Raw genomic sequence first — 17186 nt, 5'->3', positions numbered from 1 at the left:
CTCGTCGTGTGTGAGGCTTAGACTTATCCAGTTCAAGGTAGTTCAAAGAGCTCACATGGTAGTGGCCAGGATGAGCAGGTTTTTGTGAGGGGGTAGAGGTTAGGTGTGCATGAGGAAGCCCGCAAAACATGCTCACATGGTCTGGGCAGGTCTGAAATTGAAGAGACCCTGCAGAGGTTTGTGCAAGTAATGTCGGAGTGTCGGAAATCCCAGGAGTCCAAGCGACGAGAGGTGCCGACACCCTGGCCTTTGCCTCCTTGATAGCCCGGAGAAGGATTTTGTTTGGGTGGAGGGACTCAGAGCCAAGAAACCAAGTGTACGGGTGAGCGAGCTGGCGGAGTTTCTAAGGTTGGAAAAAATCAAGTTCGTCTTGAGAGGTGGAAGCTGTTCATCGACTTCTTCAAGGAGGATTGAGGTTGAGGTGTTCGGGGGTAGGGGGAGTAAAGAGGATAAAGGGGTTAAAACGGGCAAGGCAGGACGAGAGGAGTAAGGACAGGGGGTTGGGGTGTTGCTTAGCTAGTTATTTATTATGATGTTTCTGTTTGTTCTCATCATGCTTTTGTATTTACTGTTTTTATAAATGCCTTAATAAAAATATTTTTAAAAATGATTTGCTGATTCTAAGCCAAGTTAGGGTTCTTTGTTAAGTCACAAAGCCAAATCAATATCAAATAATTATGCACTTGATTCCATTATAATTCCAAAGCAAGTACAGAACTATAATGTGATAAGTCACTTCCTTTCCTAACTGCAATACCCATTACTTAAGGCATAGATATGGTCCAATCTTTGGTCCGAGCTTTGACAAAGAGTCATCGGATTAGAAACGTTGACTCTTTTCTCTTCCTACAGATGCTGCCAGACTTGCTGAGATTTTCCAGCATTTTCCCTTTTGTTTCAGATTCCAGCATCTGCAGTAATTTGCTTTTATGAAATGGTCCAACTTGTTTTGACTTCATCATGTATGGTAGAGTTAATCAAGAGTTGTATCTGTTTAGCTATTCTGAAAGCAAGGGTCAAAACAAATAACAATAAGTTGCCTCATCCATTCCACTAATCCTCACTAAGTATTTAATGAATGAAGATTCAACAAGTTGACTTATAATATTCATGCCCATCTCTTGAAAACTCAAGTGTAATATTCCTCTCAAATTATACCAACTTATTTTTCTATATTGATTCGCAGTCAAACAAAGGAAGGAAAAATCCATGGGAAATCTAGTTTGTACAACGATAAAGAGGTTCCCCAAGTTAAAGTGGGCTGCTCATGAAGACAGCACAAACTCTGTTTATTCAAACTCAAAATTTCCCAAAAGTAAACTCTTATTAAGTCTCAAACAGCATCACGTCATTCTACGCATGAATGGCCACCATATTGAAAATTTCTCATTTGCAGAACAAAAAGCCAAATTTAGTGAGACATTTCAACATGTTACTTCGAGGTCATGAACTGAGCTTATGCGTTTCTACAAATCTAAGAAAAAAACAATCCATTCCACATGTCAATGAAGAAAAGGAAGCAAAAGCAGCGAGTGCTCGTTTGCCACCTCAAAACAGAAATGCTAGTCACAACTTTATCACATCAATGACAATTTTTCACCACACAAATTCAAAACCAATTTTATTTACTTTATAAGTGCTAAGATTGATTATATATTTTGTTTATTGAGCCTAAATATTACAATTTTAAAAAATCCTCACCAGGCAGTATCATATTAAACCTCCACCGGCAAATCTTACAACAGTTGAGTGGTGTGTTTGCTTTGTGAAGCTAATTTTCTATTCTACATTAGGTTTCAAAACCTAATGTGTTACTTATAAAAATTAAGTTGGAGATATGTATAAAAGTTTACCATCAAAAATTGGTTTCCATGAAGCCCTGTCCTTTGGTGTTTTGGATGTGCCAGAGCTACAGACTGGTGCAGGGGCAGATGTTCTCGTCTTCACCTCATTGGTAGCGCAGAGGCGGATCCCGTTGAGCTGGAGGCTAACAATGCTGCTGAATGCTTCGGTGTGGCTAGGGGATTTAATGGAGTTCTTGCACCTCAAAGAAGGTCAAGTACACCGTGAGGCCATTTATATTGCATTTCAGAGAATTGGTCACTGTTAGCTGCTAGAGGGGCGTAGAAGAAGGTATAAACAGTGGGGGGGGGGGGGGGGGGGGAAGAGAGAGAGAGAGAGAGAGAGAGAGAGAGAGAGAGAGAGAGAGAGGAGAGAGAGAGAGAGAGAGAGAGAAAGAGTAGGTGAGCAAGGGTGTTCTTGTTCCTGGATTGAGGGGTCATTTTGGGGGTTTGTGTTTAGTTTAAGGGTTGTTGTTTGTATTGTTTTGTAATTTTGTATAAAATGTTAAAACTTGAATAAAGACATCTTCAAAAAAAAATATGTTTCATATATGTTTTCCACCTACCTGGATATATTTTTTGTTATAAGCTCTCTCATTCCAAATCTGAAACACAAATGCAAACGAAGTTTAATTTACATCGATAAATTATTTTTCAAAGTCAAAATAACAAGATGTTCTTAAAAACAATGTGGTACCAAGTCTACTAACAAGAGAAACAATATTTGTTCAGAATTGCAGACAAAGCTAAAAGCATCAATGATGTACAATTAGGTGCAGTTGGCCATATCCTTTGAAACAGAATTAACATGCACAGTCATTATGCTTGACAATTGGCAATTGACCGTTTGCCCTGTATCCCTGCTGGAGTCGAATCAGACGGTAGAAAGGCTCTAGAAGTTTAAATCGCAGTCAGCATTAGACGTACCGTCTCCGACACTGACTGGAAGATCTGGACCTTTGTAATGTAAGAAATGTAGCAGCCAATTTTCACACAGCAAGCTCCCACAAATAACAATGTGGTAATGACCAGAATCTGTTTTCCTTGATGTTGATTGAGTGATAAATATTGGATCGTATAATTCCTCTCCTCTTCTTCAAAATAGTGCCATGGCATCTTTTACATTCGAGGGGCGGGAAAGAGTGTGAATCGGGCTTTGAGCTCATCGAAAGGGCGGTACCTCCAGCAATACAACACTCCTTCAACACTGCACTTATATCATTCGCAAGCTTCAAAATTGTACTTCCTCCACCCAATTGTGATCATTTACATATAAAAGGAAAAGCAATAGTCCTAATATCTACCCTCGGGGGTTCCAAATCACTGTGGCCGGAGAGATGTCTATTCATCACTAATCTCTGCCTCCTTGGTCAATTAGTCACCCAATTTACCATTGACCCTTTAATGTCATCTGATTCTATTATCTGACAAATCCACTAAGATGCACTTTATCAAATGCCATTTGAAAGTTCATATGTATGCACACCATTACTGCATGCTATCAACTCTCTATCTGAATTATATAACCAGAGAATTCATCATTACCAACAGCTTTTGAATGAAATGTGAAGTATAAACTCCATTAGCTGATAATGAAAGCCTGTGTAAATAATCGAGATTAACTGTCTTTTATGTCCCTTGTAGTTTCATGATGTACAAAATGAAAAGCGATATTCATTGATGTTTTTCTGAATTTACCCCAGGTTTTTAGGTGCAAATACGCTCCCTATCCCTCTCCCCCCCCCACCCCACCCCAAACCATTTCTGCAGAATTCCCGCCCAAAATAGATTTTATTGCTAATTTAAAATCTAAGTTTAACGATCCGTAACTGCTTTTTGTATCCACCTGCCTGGTTCATGTTTCAAAATGGCTCATTGGAACTTTGAATTACAAGTGACAGCAACTTCTATTTATATAAAGCCTGTAATGTAATAAAATGCTCCAAGGCAATTCACATGAGCATTATAAAACCAGGTAGGACACCAAACTACAGGAGGGGTTATTAGGACAGATGACAAAATGTTTGGTCAATGAAGAAGGTTCTAAGGAATGTCTTAAGGGAGGGAAGCAAAGGCAAGGGGCAGAGAAGGGTAGGGAGCATATTCCAGAGCTTGGGGGCTAGGGAACTGAAGATGTGGCCAATGATGGTGGAGCGATTAAAATTGGGATGTACAAGAGTCGAGCATTAGACATGTGCAGATATTTCAGAGGGTTGTGCTGTTCGAGAAATTACAAGAAAGGAGGGATGAGGCCATGGAAGGATCTGGAAAAAAAAAAGGAGGATTTTCAAATCAAGGCATTGCCTACGTACGTGTCAATGCAGGTCAGCCAGCACAGGTGATCGGGGGGTGGAACGCAGTGCGAGTTATGATACTGGCAGCAGAGCTGGCATAATAGAGGAATGTGGGGGATCAACCAGGGGTACGCTGGAATAGTCAAACATAGAGGCAACAAAGGCATGATTGAGGATTTCAGCAGATGATAAGTCAAGATAGGATTGAAGTGAGCGATGTTACAGAGATAGAAATAGTCAGGCTTAGTGATGGTACGAATATGAGGTTGGAAGCTCATCCCGGGGCCAAATGTGACACAAAGTTACAGACGGTCTTAATCTCATACCGTTGCAGGAAGAGGGGTGAAGTCGGTATTTTTGGAATAGAATTTGGTGTGGGACACCGAAAACAATGGCTTCAGTCTTCCTGATATTTAATTGGAAGGAAATTTTTGCTGTCCAGCACTTTTTTCCTATTATTTCATGGGATGTGGATGTCACGGCCAAAGCCTGCCTTTGTTGCCCATTCCTAATTACTCTTGAACTGAACATTGGGGAGGGCAGTTAAGAGTCAACCACATTGCTGTGGCTCTGGAGTCACATGTAGGTCAGACCAGGTAAGGATGACAGATTTCCTTCTCTAATGAACATTATTGAACCAGATGTATTTTAAGACAATCGATGATAGTTATCATGGTCTTCCAACCTCATATTCCTATCATCATCATTACTGAGGCTAGTTTTATATTCCAGATTTATTAACTGAATTTAATTCCCACCAGCTGCCGTTGTGGGAAATCAGTTATTGGATAAGCAGTCTGGTAATTTAGCAACAGTGGAGGAATTGAGAGAAGTGGTAGTGAAGCTGGGTTTGTCAGCATAAATTTGAAAACTAACGCTGAGCTTTCCGATGATGTTGGCAAGCGGAAGCATGTAGATAAGAAATAGGAGGGGGACAAGGATAGATCCTTGGGGTGCAGTTGAGGTAGTCTGGAAAGAGAAGCCACTGCAAGTACTTTTCTGATTACGATTAGATAGATAAGAAAATAACCAGGTGAGAAGAATCCAGCCCAATTGGATGACAGTGGAGAGGCGTTGGAGGAGGATGGTCTGGTCAACCATGTCAAAGATTACAGGCAGGTAACTGACAAGGGAAAGTGTACCTGTGTCACAGTCAGAAAGGATATAATTTGTGACATGTATAAGAACTGCGACAAGGACATAAACCTAATTGGAGAAATTTAAACAGGGAATTCCAGAAAGATGGGAACGAATTTGGGAGGCGGCAACACATTCAAGGATTTTGGAGAGGAAAAGGAGTTTGGAAATGCGATGGTAGTTTGCAATGATGTTGGGGTCAAAGGTTGTTTTTTTGAGGAGGGGGGTAATGATGGCATATTTAGTAGAGCGGGGCAATATCAGAACACAGAACATACAGTGCAGAGGGAGGCCATTCAGCCCATCGAGTCTGCAGCAACCCACTTAAGCCCTCAGTTCCACCCTATCCCTATAACCCAATAACCCAATAACCCCTCCTAACCTTTTTGGACACTAAGGGCAATTTAGCATGGCCAATCCACCTAACCTGCACGTCTTTGGACTGTGGAAGGAAACCGGAGCACCCGGAAGAAACCCACGCAGACACGGGGAGAACGTGCAGACTCCGCTCAGACAGTGACCCAGCGGGGAATCGAACCTAGGACCCTGGCGCTGTGAAGCCACAGTGCTATCCACTTGTGCTACCGTGCTGCCCAACACTTTCTGCTAACATGGGACATGGAGAAGTTGGGTTATCCCAAATGGTTACAGGATCAAGTGGTGGATCTTGTGGATAGGTTGAGCTCAGGGAAGGCATGAGGGGGATAGGAACATAAAGAAAAAGACGAGTTCAGGGTTAGGACGGGGGATGCATTAGAGGAAGACTGGCCAGGTGGGCTCATGGGAGACCTGACTAGATGGTATTGATCTGAATGACAAAGAACCCCATGAGTTTCCATTCACAGTGAGGGCGGAATGCATAGGAAAGGATTCATTGTTCTAACAGCTACAGCATAATCTTTAACAGATTCAACAACATTCAGTAACACAAGTCAAAAGACAATGTTTTATTAAATATTTGTACTAACCCCAACATAGTCAATATCAAGATTATGATAGACTTTGGCACCATGAATCCATAAAGCGACATAGTAGGCTGTTTTGTCTGGACAGGTATAAGGCCAGTCGTCCCCACAACCAATCCAACCAGGAAAGGCCCAAGGTAACCCTGACAAGAAAATACACATTCACTAAAAATGCAGTTGATAATTAAAGCAAAATTAAAAGTCTTTCAAGTTCATTTTGGTTGAGTTTAAGTTTTGGAATTTCTTTTGAATGTGGTGACATGTCGGGATAAATTTCCAAAGCTCCAGTCGGCCTCAATTAAGTGTGTGTTCTTCATGCTCGAGTCTAATTGACAATAGACTATGCCTTATCCTTGCCTACCATACATCCCAATTTTCAGCACATATCATGAAATACTCTTTGGTAATAGAATGCATTTTAACCATCTGCTTTACCCCCACTCAGGAGTGCGGAGCTAAACTGCAAAACCCACAATATCACTGCAGTTGTAGGGTGGCATGGTGGCATAGTGGTTAGCACTGCTGCCTCATGGCACTGAGGAACCGGGTTCGATCCAGGCCCAGGTCACTGTCCGTGTGGAGATTGCACATTCTCCCAGAGCCTGGTCTCACCCCCACAACAAAAGATGGGCAGAGTAGGAGGATTGGCCACGCTAAATTGCCCCTTAATTGGGAAAAAGAATTGGGCACCCAATTTTTTTTTTTTTTTTAAATCACTGCGGTTGTAAGCTAACTTATCCATGTTATAAAACATGGAAGCAAAGAGATCCTTGTTTTTTTTTGTGACTCAGTAACTGAGCACTGAGAGAACTCAGTCTGAGAAAAATGATCAGAAAGATCACTCACTAATTTCCTCTACCCACAGAGTTGATTGTTTCTTTGCAGCATAAGTGGCTGCATTTAGAACCAAAGAGATAACAACTAAAGTGTTAAAAATCACAAAAATAGATCAACTGGTTTTGGCATTGCCTCAATTATTTGCAGCGGTGGGGAAGGAACTGGAAGGTGTACTTTATACTGAAAAGTACTATGGCTATTTTTTTTTTTTTTTTAAAGTACGCAATTCATTTTTTACAATTAAGGAGCAATTTTAGCGTGCCCAATCCACCTACCCTGCGCATTTTTGGGTTGTGGGGGCGAAACCCACGCAGACATGGGGAGAATGTGCAAACTCCACACGGACAGTGACCCAGAGCCGGGATCGAACCTGGGACCTCGGCATCGTGAGGCCGCAGTGCTAACCAATGCGCCGCCTCGCTGCCCACTACTCTGGCTATTTTTAACCTCCTTTTATTAATTTACTCGTAATGCATACATAAAAACAAAGTATTACATAATTTATGTTGTATTTGTATTGAATATTGTCTTTCCATCATCCTTCTCTTGCAATTGCAAGTTCTCAGTTTACTGACCAGTTTCCTCTTAACCCTTTACTTTCCGCGTCAGAAAATATTTTTCTCATTTCCCGGAATAGAAATGGACACTCCAATATGTTATAAATGCTGACTAAGAGGATAAAGCATTAAAAAGCAGTAATTTTCTTAAGAACCAGGGTGTTAATTTCAATTGGGAAGACTTTGGATGGGATTTTCCAGGCCCGTTTGCTGCCAGGATTGTGCAGTGACATTGAAAGACAATGGACGTTTGGCTGGGCTGCTGATCTCCAGCGTAAGGTCCCGCACGACAGGGCAGAAAAATGTCAGCCTTTGTCACAAATATTTAAAAAATAGAGCAACTCGAGCAGCGATATTCCGTAATTTAAAATTCAAATAACTTAGAACATTCTACAATAGAAGACTTTCTCTTCTTTGTGGTCCATGGGATCATCAACTATAGAATTTTCAAATAGATGCCAATTGTCAGTTTGGTTTCACTTGAATGGTTGGGTTAGATGATGATAAGTTCAAGGCCCACCTGAGGGTATCCTGTCCATGTAGTTTGACATCTCCCCCCCACTTCAGAACCTGCCAGGGGGTGGGGTGGGGTGGGGTAAGATTCTGGCCATTGTTGTACTGTATACAAGTGGTGGAGGAAGTGAATGTTGAAGATGCTGGATGTGATGCTAATTAGACAGGCCGCTTTATCCTGGACTGTGTTGAACTTCTTGATTGTTGTTGGAACTGCACTCATTCAGGCGAGTGGAGAGTATTCCATCACATTCCTGACTTGTGCCTTGTAGATGATGGACTGGCTTTGGGGAATCAGGAGGTTGGGTTATTCACCACAGAATTTCCAGCCTATGACTTGCTCTTGTAATCACAGTATTTATATGGCTGGTCCTCAGGATGTTGAAGGTGGGAGATTCAGCAATGTAATGCTGTTAAATATCAAGAAAATTAGATTTGTTCTTGTTCATGAGAACCCCAGCCAGAATATTGTCCCGGTCTTACTGCTTCAGTAGCTGAAGAGTGGCAAATAGTGCTGAACATTGCGCAATCATCAGCAACCATGCTCACTTCTGATCTCATGATGGAGGGAAGAATGTGGTGCTTAATAAAACCTGTTGTACAGGTTCAATCGCTGTACCTGCTGAGCTGGTTCTTCAGGTCTGCCTCTTTTACTTACCCTATTGTGACATTATAATATCATTGAGTCGTGATTAGAAACACCCAGAAAACGAGGATGCTACATGAAGAGAGGGAGAGAGAGATGGAGGGAAGATCATTGGTAAAGCAGTGAAGATCGTTGATACTAGGACACTACCCTAAGACACTTCTGCAGCAGTGTCTTGGATGGACATCTAATAACAAGAACAATCTTCTTTTGTGCTCGGCAACTGGAGAAATTTCCCCGTTTTTCTTTGCTTCAGAATTGATGGGGCTCCCTGTTGCGACACTCGGTTTAGGTGCTGCCTTGATATCAATGGCAGATGCTCTCGCCTCATCTGTGGAATTCACCCATGCTTGGACCAAGGTTGTGATGAGTCTGGAGCCAAATGGTCCTGATGGATTTGAAACTGAGCATTGGTGAGCCGGTTATTGCTCAGCAGGTTCCATGTGTGTGTTCCATTGTTGCACAGTGGATGACACCTTCCATTAGTTTAGTATAGACTGAAGGTACAATAACTTAATTTATTGAGTAATTCAGACGCCAGTGTTGCAGCTGTACAGGGTTAGCTTCGCTAGGGGTGCAGCTAGCTCTGGAGCACAACTCTCCAGCATTACCGCTGGGATGTTATCAGGGCCCAATACCTTTTGCTGCATCCAGAGCCATTCAAAAACTCTTTAAAAAATATTTGCAACGAACCACTTAATTTTTTATCTTATTTTAAAACTACATGTGCATCATTAGATGTTACAGAAAGGGTTCACCAGTATCAAGAATAATCTCAGGTCACATAAATTGCATAATCCCCTAGTCACCATGCTGTGGCACCTGTTCGGGTACACAGAGGAAGAATTCAAAATGTCCAATTCACCTAACAAGCATGTCTTTCGGGACTTTTGGGGGGAAGAGAGGAAACCGACACAGACACAAGGAGAACATGCAGACTCCACGCAGACAGTGACCCAAGCCAGGAATCAAACTCGGGTCCCTGGCATTGTGAAGCAACAGTGCTAACCACTGTGCTGCCGTGCTGCCCTAATTACAAGTAAACTACAAAGGAACCCAACTTTCGATGATTATTACAGCAGAGCAGTAAGCTACAAATACTTGCCATGTACGTGGTACACTACAAGCTGTAGTCTGTTTGGCATTTATATCCTACATGGTTGTAAATGAAGGTCATGGTCATCCATGTGCCGAGCAGTCCCATTTTATGAATAAGGATGTTCACTATTATCGCTCGAAAGTAATCTAGTTTTACAAAAAATTCCAAAACCTAAAAGGCACCATATATTTAGCATATTGATAAGAAAATCTATTATGTTGAATCTGTTGTTCTCAGACAAAGTCACTTGGGATATTAACATTGACTTTAGCGTTGTTGGGTTAGGCAGAGAGAAAAAAGTGACAACATAAACAGAACAGCCAATGGGTATCCAATAGTCATTGCACGAAAGCTCTTGGCAGTTCAGAAACTGACTTAGCCAAAATAAATGACAAATAAATAGCCTCCCAACACCTATTTGGTCTAGGTTTCTACATAAAGAACTACCGCATGGGCATAGCACTGAAGTCTGCTGGCCGTCACTATCTAGACAGAATATAGAAAAAATTGATTGAATAGATTTTAGAACAAAAAGGGATAAACAATTGAGAAGGTAAATATATACCTATTAGTTTAATATTAGGATTTCTTTTCTTAGCTTCTTTCATCAGCCACCACTCATATCCACGGAAATAGTTTTCATCATTTTCATAGTGCATGTGTGAAGATTCTGTCCCATCTATTAAGTAAGAAAATTGTAAACTCATGCAAATGTTATATATTAAGTTAGTAGTCTCAATTACCAAGGTGCCAAAAACAGATGGGGGCCATAAATATGACAGATGGAAACAATTAGGTTCAATCACAGCCCCGAACATGCCCCTTAGTGAAACAGAATGCACAATAGCGATAGAGAAATCATAGCCTTCCAACTGAATAAAACTTGTTAAAATTGATCACTATTCAGAGCTCAATCAGGAATGCAAAGATAATCATTAGCTTCCCTTCCACACGAGTAACAATCTTTTTAAACTACTCCCGCCCCCACCTTTACCCTCACCTCTGACAATAAGTGTGAGGATCTAAGTGGACTTTCTTGTTACAAAGATCAAGACCATCCTATTTTCTGCCTCTGTTGCTTTCCTTACACCCTCCCCAAAGTGCCAGAAGTCCTAGCCCTGAACTGATGTCTTTCACTAGATTCTATTCCATACTTCCTGCGATGCGCTCTCCCAACTTCACTTCATGCAGAAGACCCATCTCCTGCATCCTCAATCCTATTCTAACCAAATTGTTGACCACTCAAATCTCCTTCCAGTGAAACCACCATGAAGGAAAATGATCAAGGTATAGCAGTTGAAGGAAACCCTAAACTTAAAAATTGTCACAACCTCTTTCCATGACCAATAATCTGCATCAGCCCTGTCATTTCTATTAATATTTGTAACTACCCCAGCATGTACTAATAGCAAATTACATCCTTTCCCCTGCCTCCACATTTTACTCCTCCTTCTTGCCCTCCAACGTCTCTACAACATTCTCTTCCCGATTTGTCTCTTCCCTTGCTACATCTTTCCATCTGCCTTCTTCTTCCCTCTCACTTCTACTCTAATTCAATTACTTCCCACACTTTAATACTGCTTGATCCAAATTCTACATATGGCCTTGACTACCAAAGTGAAATGCCATAGAAGATCGATGAGCGTTGCAAAAATTGAATAAACAACAATCAAACATAGGATCTCATAAACAGTTCCATACTTAGTCTTAAAGATTATACATAAAGACTTAACTATGGGGGTTAAACTACTGCAAGAATTCTTCACTGTGACCTTTCTAATTGTTTGACATTGAAAGATAAGGTTTCCTACCTGTTGTTTGTGCATCACCACCAATCTCCACTTTCAAGATATGCAAGGAGGCACCGAAGTTTGGCTGACAACAGAAGGGAGATTATATTAACAAGCGACGGCGACATTTTGGCCAAGAACAGAAACATTCATTACAATAATTAATAAAGGTAGTTGCAAAACAACTTGCATTTAGTGTCTTTAATATATAAAATAGTTTGTATAATGGAAAAAACACACCCAAGCATTGGCAAAGACATTACTAGTGACTTGAGATGGCTTTTGACAAGGTTTTTAAAAGGAAGTAAAAGAATTGGCAAAGAGATGAGGGGAAACGTACGACTCCATAAATACAAGAACACCTGTAGCTGCCAGATTAAAATTTCTCGGCAGTATAAATATGCAAGGCTACTGGTTTTCTATCTTTACAGAAAAATGAATAAAATTCATCAAGAAAAAAACAGAATCACACATTATAATATTGAATTTTACTTATTTAACTACAGTAAATCTGTGGCTTACCAAATTACAGTAATGGCTATGTTCCATCATTATACATTTAAAACTTAGTTTTTTTACCGGAAAATTATAAACACTTCAAAAGGGTGAAACATTCTAGTCAAATATCAGTCATTTTCTACAAATTCATTTACGCGTCGCTGGTTCAGCCAGCATTTATTGCCCATCCCTAGTTGCCCTTTAGAAGGCGGTGGAGAGTTGCCTTTTTGAACTACTGCAATCCCCGAGGTGTAGACACACCCACAGTGCTGTTAAGGAAGGAGTTCCAGGATTTTGACCAGCGACAGTGAAAGGAATATGAAATGAAAAATGAAAATCTCTTATTGTCACAAGTAGGTTCCAGTGAAGTGAAAAGCCCCTAGTCGCCACATTCCGGCACCTGTTCAGGGAGGCTGGTACAGGAATTTAACCGTGCTGCTGACCTGCCTTGGTCTGTTTTAAATGCCAGCTATTTAGCCCAGTGTGCTAAACCAGCCCCAATAGCGGTATATTTCCAAGTCAGGGTGGTGAGTGACATGGAGGGTAACCTCCAGGTGGTGGGGTCCCAAGTATCTGCTGCTCTTGTCCTTCTAAATGGTAGTGGTCATGGGTTTGGAAGGTGCTGCCTAAGGAACGTTGGCGAGTTCCTGCAGTGCATCTTGTAGACGGTATACACGGCTGCCATGGTTTGTCGGTGGTGGAAGGATTGAAGTTTTGTGGAAGGGGTAACAATCAAGTGGTTGCTTTGTCCTGGATGGTGTCAAGCTCCAGGAGTGCTGTTGGAGCTGCACTCGTCCAGCTAAGTGGAGAGTATTCCATTGCACACTTGATTTGTGCCTTGTAGATGGCAGACAGTCTTTATGGGGGTCAGGAGGTGAATTACTCGCTGTAGGATTCCTAGCTATTGTCCTGCTCTGGTAGCCACTGTGGCAAGTCCAGTTCAGTTTCTGATCAATGGTGACCCCAGGATGCCGATTTGTGGGGGATTCAGCGATAGTAATGGCATTAAATGTCAAGGGACACTGGTTAGATACTCTCTTGTAGGAGATCGTTATTGCCTGCCACTTGCGTGGTGTGAATGTAATATTTTAATTTTTCAATTTCTAACATGCTGAGCTCTCTTACACAGCAGGCAAAGATAAATTTAAATTTACAAAGGTGTAAATGTACAAATGCTCAAACATGGTATATGCAATGACAGCTGAAGGCAAAAGATTTTAACACACAAAGGTACAATGCAATGCTCATTTTGGAGAAATGGGATGCTTTAGGCAGTGTGCACCAAAACTCACCACTTTCTCACCACATTATTTTTTCCATGAGAGCAATTCAACTGACTTCATGGATTACATTGACAAATACCACTGGCTTTCAAAATGCAGGCCTCTTTCAAAAGAAAAGTGCACATATAGTGTTGAGATGTCCACCAATTGTTCACCAGAAGCCACTTAGCACTTGTCATACTATTGCTAACAGTTGCTCCATTGTAGGTTTGAATCAGGCAGTATCTTCTTCAATAAATTGCGAAAGTCTAAAATGTCAGGTTCTCTGTTCACCCAACCAGTCTAGATGTGTGTGCACATATACCAATAAACATGAGCAGAACACATTTAAGTGTATGGAATACATAGGTGGAACCCTTAACCACATGATTTGACACTGCACCATAGTTAACTCTGTCAAAGCAGACAAAAGCAGTATAAATACAACCTTCCTGTACCCAAAAAAAAAATGAACAATAGCATGACTATCCTTTTTTTTTAAGTGCATCTTCACATACCTGCTGTTTTTTAACCCTTTTGGGGAATAGTGGTGGTGGTGATGGGGGCAGGGGGCTAAGTGCTGGAAGCATTCCTGAGCTGATTATCAGCCCATTGAACCGCATTATGAATGCTCTTTTGGTGGCTAACGAGCCCTGGCATCTCAAACCCGGAACTTCTGGTCCAGTGATAGGGGTAATACCTCTATGCCACAAGGCTTCCTATAACTATATTTAACATTCCATTGTTAAGTATTGGGAACATAGTTCCACTCTCAATGTCAACACTAATACATTCCAATATATTAATTTGCATATAATTTCTACCTTGAATAAGTAGTCCAAGATCTGGCTGCGATATGGCTCTGGGTAGTTCACAAGAAGTCGGGAAGTTGCCTAAATAGAAAAATTGTGCAATTCTCAATGAATATTCAAAATAAAAATTGTGGCAACGCACTGCAGATAATTTAATGTCCAGCTCAGTGCAATTAGAACACACTACAGCACATAATTATCACTCAACATATAGTCAAAGTAAGCAATAACTAGGGTCAATTAAATTTAGCTGTTGTTCTGAAAGTAAAAGTGTTGTTTGTTGAAAGCTGCTTGTCCAATATTTTCCACTTTTATTTTAGATTTCAGCACTTATATTCTGCGTATTTAGGTACCATTAGCTTAGCTGCATCTAAATTTAAATTATTAAGTACTGGCTTAATAGGTATTGTCAGGATATAGGGGCCAGTGGCACATGTTTAACTGGGTTTTAATAATCCTATTTCTCTCCCATGAGAGTGTCACTTTTGAATAGACTATTGATTCTCTGCAAAATCAGTTACTGTAATCAGTTTTCTACATTGAAAACCAAACCCCATTATTTTTCCTGTCAAAATGGACAATCGCATTTTTTTCACATTATACTCTGTTGCCAGGTCTCGGTCTACTCATTTAACCTATCCATATCTCTTTGTAGCATCCTTGTTTTCACTTCACATCTTACCTATCTTTGTATAATCAGCAAATTTAGCAACCATATCTTTGGTCTCTTCTTCCAGGTAATTTATATAAATTGTAAAAGGTTCATGCCCCAGCACTGATGACCGTGTTTCACTTGTTACATCTTGTCAACTAGAAAAAGACCCATTTATGCTACCATCTGTTTCCTGTTAGCTTGCCCGTCTTGTATCATGCCAATCTGTTACTCCCTACACCATGAGCTTTTATTTTTCACAAGAATCTTTGATGTGGCACCTGATTAAATGCTTTCTGGAAATCTAAGAACAATGCGTCCATTAGGCACAGCATATGTCACTTCTTCAAAGATTGCCAATAAATTGGTTGATCATGATTGAAACTGGTAACTAACAACATAACACCTCAGATTTTGTTGCCAGCAGCATATGTATGGTATTTGCCATTCATAATGCTTATACTTACCCACAGAATTTCTGTGGGCTTTGACTGTGGTTTGCAGTTATCAGACAGTCGAAGCAGTGCTGCAGCCTCTTCAGGGGATCTGGAGAAAACATTCTAGCAAAGCTGTGGAGGGGCAGGGTTGCGACATCCCGATCTCCACGTTCAACCACACAGATGCTGTCTGAATGTTGTTCCTTAAGGGGTGAGCACTGACAGACTCCCTGCTGCTCCCACCACAAAATCCTGTCCCAATGATTTAGCCTTGCAGTGCAAGGGTAAAATATCTGAAAGAAATCTGCCCGGTGCAATTGTTTCTTTACAGCAACTGGCGAAAGAACCCGGAAACACATTTGAAAAATGAAACGCTTGTCACAAGTAAGCTTCAAATGAAGTTACTGTGAAAAGCCCCTAGTCGCAACATTCCGGCACTTGTTCGGGGAGGCTGGTACGAGAATTGAACCGTGCTGCTGCCCTGCCTTGGTCTGCTTTCAAAGCTAGCGATTTAGCCCTGTGCTAAACCAGCCCTTATTATTAAATATTAAAAATATTTTAATCCGTGAATTGGAAGCAGATTCAATGGCGTTTGGAAGAGATCTGGATAGAGGCTTGAAAGGGGGCGAAGGGGGAGCTTACAGGTCAGGGGCAGGAGAGCTGGGAAGTGGAACCAATTGGATGGGGCTAGCAGGGGCCCGCCGGGCCGAATGGCCACCTGCATTGCTGTCGCTCGACGTGAGGATCCGCTGGAGCCTCGGGTCCCAGATACTCACCCCGCCGCCGCTCAGACCGCCAATGCCGTCAAACTCCGAGCCCAGGCCTCTTTTGTCATCCAGGACGTGGACGGCGGCCCCCAGCCCGGCACTGAGGCAGGCCCAGGACAGGAGGAGGTGGAGGCGAGGCCGGGCCTGGCGCTGCAGAACTCTGGCGGCCCAAGGCGCCGCCGCCATGGTTACAGAAGTCGGCTGGCAGCCGGTCAACTGATCACAGACGTCACAATGGGCAGGGCGCGGGAGCCGGCAGTGACGGCGCTTCATTCATAAAAATCGAGGTCGAGTGGAGTAGCAATGGTGGTCAGCTCTTCAGCGCAACACCACCCATGTTGTTTCAAAGTAACACCATGCTTCCGGGTACCCGCTGCACTTCCGCATCATGCATGGAAACAGCCAATTATTGCAAACGGTTCCCACTGGTTCTTCCGTCTTCCCTGAGGAAGGAGGATGACTTTCCACCCTGGGCTTCTGAGTTGACTGATACGCCCAATTTTCAAAATGTAATGGTTCCTTGAAGGGTTGAGTAAGATGGGTTGTTTGGAGATTTGTGCGCTCTCTCCAATGCCTTGATTTCGCCTCTACGCATTCCCGACGAAGTCTCTCGCTGTGGTACCTTCCGGAATGAGTTTTCACATTTCAATCGATCACAAGCCAGAGTCCCCCCTTAGTTGGTGGGTATGTTTGACCCTTTCAGGATGCTTTGAATACATCCCGAACGAGTCTGTGCAGTCCTCCTGGGGGGGGGGGGGGGGGGGGCTCTTGCGACCAACTTTCAAGTAGAGCATTTGCTTCGTGCTTCGGAGGTCTGGTGTCAGATTATAGGTAATTTGGAGACTCCAAATTGGAGTGTAATGTGTCAAAATTTACAGATGACACTAAGATGAGTGGTAGAGCACAGTGTGCATTAGACACAGTCTGTAGTGGGATACAGATAGTTTAAGTGTGTGTGTAAAGGTCTGGCAGATGGAGTACAATGTTGGTAAATGTGAGGTCATCCATTTGGTGGAATAGCAGCAAAATGGATTTACTAAAATGAAAAAAATTGCAGCATGCTGCTGTGCAGAGGGACC

The 17186-nt window shown here is 42.0% G+C and overlaps 1 protein-coding gene across 3 annotated transcripts in view; it reads right to left on the bottom strand.

Annotated features, from left to right (window-relative positions):
* galcb (galactosylceramidase b) overlaps positions 1-16528 on the bottom strand; it is a 78808-nt gene extending 62280 nt beyond the window's left edge. For 2 of the 3 annotated variants that reach the window (XM_038774754.1, XM_038774749.1), the window contains exons 1-6: positions 16117-16528; positions 14264-14332; positions 11701-11764; positions 10455-10568; positions 6241-6380; positions 2408-2446 (exon numbers count right to left, since the gene is read on the bottom strand). In XM_038774754.1, the coding sequence (XP_038630682.1) occupies positions 2408-2446; positions 6241-6380; positions 10455-10568; positions 11701-11764; positions 14264-14332; positions 16117-16380 (690 nt within the window). In that variant the 5' untranslated portion in view covers positions 16381-16528. Of the gene's footprint in view, positions 1-2407; positions 2447-6240; positions 6381-10454; positions 10569-11700; positions 11765-14263; positions 14333-16058; positions 16080-16116 lie in introns of those variants that run through there. The other variant, XM_038774760.1, reaches the window with a different exon arrangement.
* Positions 16529-17186: the final 658 nt, after the last annotated feature.

The sequence above is a fragment of the Scyliorhinus canicula genome, chromosome 2 (genome assembly GCF_902713615.1).
Source record: "Scyliorhinus canicula chromosome 2, sScyCan1.1, whole genome shotgun sequence".
NCBI classification, from domain to species: domain Eukaryota; kingdom Metazoa; phylum Chordata; class Chondrichthyes; order Carcharhiniformes; family Scyliorhinidae; genus Scyliorhinus; species Scyliorhinus canicula.
This window is presented reverse-complemented; position numbering and strand designations above follow the sequence as displayed.